This window comes from Nansenia antarctica (genome assembly GCF_963989245.1).
Source record: "Nansenia antarctica genome assembly, chromosome: 5".
NCBI lineage: Eukaryota > Metazoa > Chordata > Actinopteri > Argentiniformes > Microstomatidae > Nansenia > Nansenia antarctica.
Window position 1 is genome coordinate 1,181,106 of NC_137690.1, and position 2,500 is coordinate 1,183,605.

The 2,500-nt window shown below is 42.4% G+C and overlaps 1 protein-coding gene across 1 annotated transcript in view; it reads left to right on the forward strand.

Moving 5' to 3' along the window:
* vps13a (vacuolar protein sorting 13 homolog A) overlaps positions 1-2,500 on the forward strand; it is a 124,004-nt gene that overhangs the window by 83,097 nt on the left and 38,407 nt on the right. Inside the window, 1 exon segment of the mRNA XM_080532886.1 lies at positions 3-149. Within this exon segment, the coding sequence (XP_080389012.1) occupies positions 3-149 (147 nt within the window).

A 2,500-nucleotide genomic window follows, 5' to 3' on the forward strand; every position in this document is an offset into this window, starting at 1 on the left:
AGGTGTGTCTGACTCCTAACGGGGTGGACATGCGGATGCTGCAGCCGTGCGACGCACCAATCAGGAGGAACTTCCTGCCGGGCGTGAAGGTGGAGTACAGCGTCTCCGCGCGCCAGAGCGCCTACCGCGTGCAGATCAACCACATCCAGGTGACTGTCTGAACGCACCCTAGCTAGCTACTACATCCAGGTGACTTTCTGAACGCACCCTAGCTAGCTACTACATCCAGGTGACTTTCTGAACACACCCTAGCAAGCTACTACATCCAGGTGACTTTCTGAACACACCCTAGCTAGCCTCCACATCCAGGTGACTTTCTGAACGCACCCTAGCAAGCTACTACATCCAGGTGACTTTCTGAACACACCCTAGCTAGCCTCCACATCCAGGTGACTTTCTGAACACACCCTATCTAGCCTCCACATCCAGGTGACTTTCTGAACACACCCTAGCTAGCCTCCACATCCAGGTGACTTTCTGAACGCACCCTAGCTAGCTACAACATCCAGGTGACTTTCAGAACGCACCCTAGCTAGCCTCCACATCCAGGTGACTTTCAGAACGCACCCTAGCTAGCCTCCACATCCAGGTGACTTTCAGAACGCACCCTAGCTAGCCTCCACATCCAGGTGACTTTCTGAACACACCCTAGCTAGCCTCCACATCCAGGTGACTTTCTTATTTTTTTCACATGAATAACAAAGAACAAAAAAACAGACAGGTCATTGTGGGTATCGCATTCTTACTTATGTCTTCAATAGTTTGCTTTGTGTCACAGGTCACTTTGTCCATTAGTCATAATAGATTCAGGGAATATCAGTATCACTCTCAGTCAGTGGCGTGCAGTCAGGTGAGGCAGGGTAGGCAGTGCCTCACCCAGGCATTTAAGAAAGAAAAAGAATATCAGTCTTTTAAAAATATTTTTTTAGTATTTTTTTATCTCAAAAATATATAATTTTTAAATTTATTTTACTCATTATTCTTAACTTTAATGTGTTAAAATGTTGTTAAAATAAAAAATAAATGATGTAAAATGTGTTGTTTTAAAAATATGCATGCCCTGGCACCAGGAGAGTTTGCTCCCAAAGCTAGCTGATTGCTGGCGAGAGGCTGAGGCAGACTGTGCTTGTGCCTCTGTGCTATGCGAAGTGATAGACCAACAGTTTCGTAGGTTTGCGCATGCGTAGTCTGTTCTCACATTGTCTTCATTGATGGACGTTGAGGCACCGTGCAGGCTGCCTCTGACAGCATGATTGACAGTTTGCGTTTGGCTTGCCGTAGCGGCATCCTCTGCTGTTCGCGCCGCGGTTCTAAATTTATTTTACACTTGATGGCAGAAAAGGATGAGAAATTAGCCGCACATTTGCCTACGCATGTTACATAAGATAATGTAGGCTATTGCGTGCCGGTTCAAATGCTGTAAATCCTGTGTTGTTTATTTATATTGTCATTGAGCTGTTTTGCGTGCTGCTGTAAATCCTGTTGAGATGCAGGTGAATGTAGGCAATGCCATACAGGCTGTTGCGCTACGCTATGTGTGGTTATGAGATAATAACAATACATGACATTTTTGACCAGCTATTTGATAGTATAGTGTATATGGGCTATGTGATTGACTTTATAGTATAGTATATTAGCCTACATTACATTACAGTCATTTAGCCTACGCTTTTATTCAAAGCGACTTACAATAATTGCATTTAACGTAGGAGTGTACTGCTTTTTTAAGGCAAAATGAAGAATAGCAAACTAAAAATACAGTATAGCAATATAGCAATAGCATAGAGAAGAATAGCAAACTAACAATACAATAGGTGCTTAACAGGGAGGATTCTGGTAGTAGGCCTACTTCTTGAAGAAGTGAGTTTTGAGCCTGCGTTAAAAGATATAAGGGCTATTGATTGCCTTTATATTATGCGCTATGCCATTTGAAGTCTGGCTGCTGCGTTAATCGCATGTTTTTTTTTTTAATAGCTCACTGCCTACCCAGCCAATGACCTCACTGCACGTTACTGCTCTCAGTCCATCTTGTCCTCAGAGGGAATCAATAAGGTTCCGTACAGGAACTCTGTGTGCCCTTATCCAATCTCTCAGTCACAGAAGGAATAATTGAGACAATAGAATTTAAAAAAAGTTAAATTAAACAGGTTGTGATAAATTATAAAAAGAAAAAACATACAGAGACCATTTGCGTTTGATAACACACAAACCCCCCATATAGAGCTAAGTTGGGGAAGAGGAGGCAGCATCCACCCCTCTGTATAATATCCATTTCGACCAATACCTGTACATCTTATCAACACATAATCTCAAGGAGAAGGTGAGACTCTCCATCTCAAACATTCCCTGTATTATTGTTATCCACTCTCCTTTTGTTGGAGGATTCTTATTCAACCATTTCTTGGTTATTGCTTTTTTGCTAGCTACCATTAATATTTTGAGGAGGTACTTATCCTGAGTACTAAGTGTGGTCGGTATATTACCCAAATATACAATATCG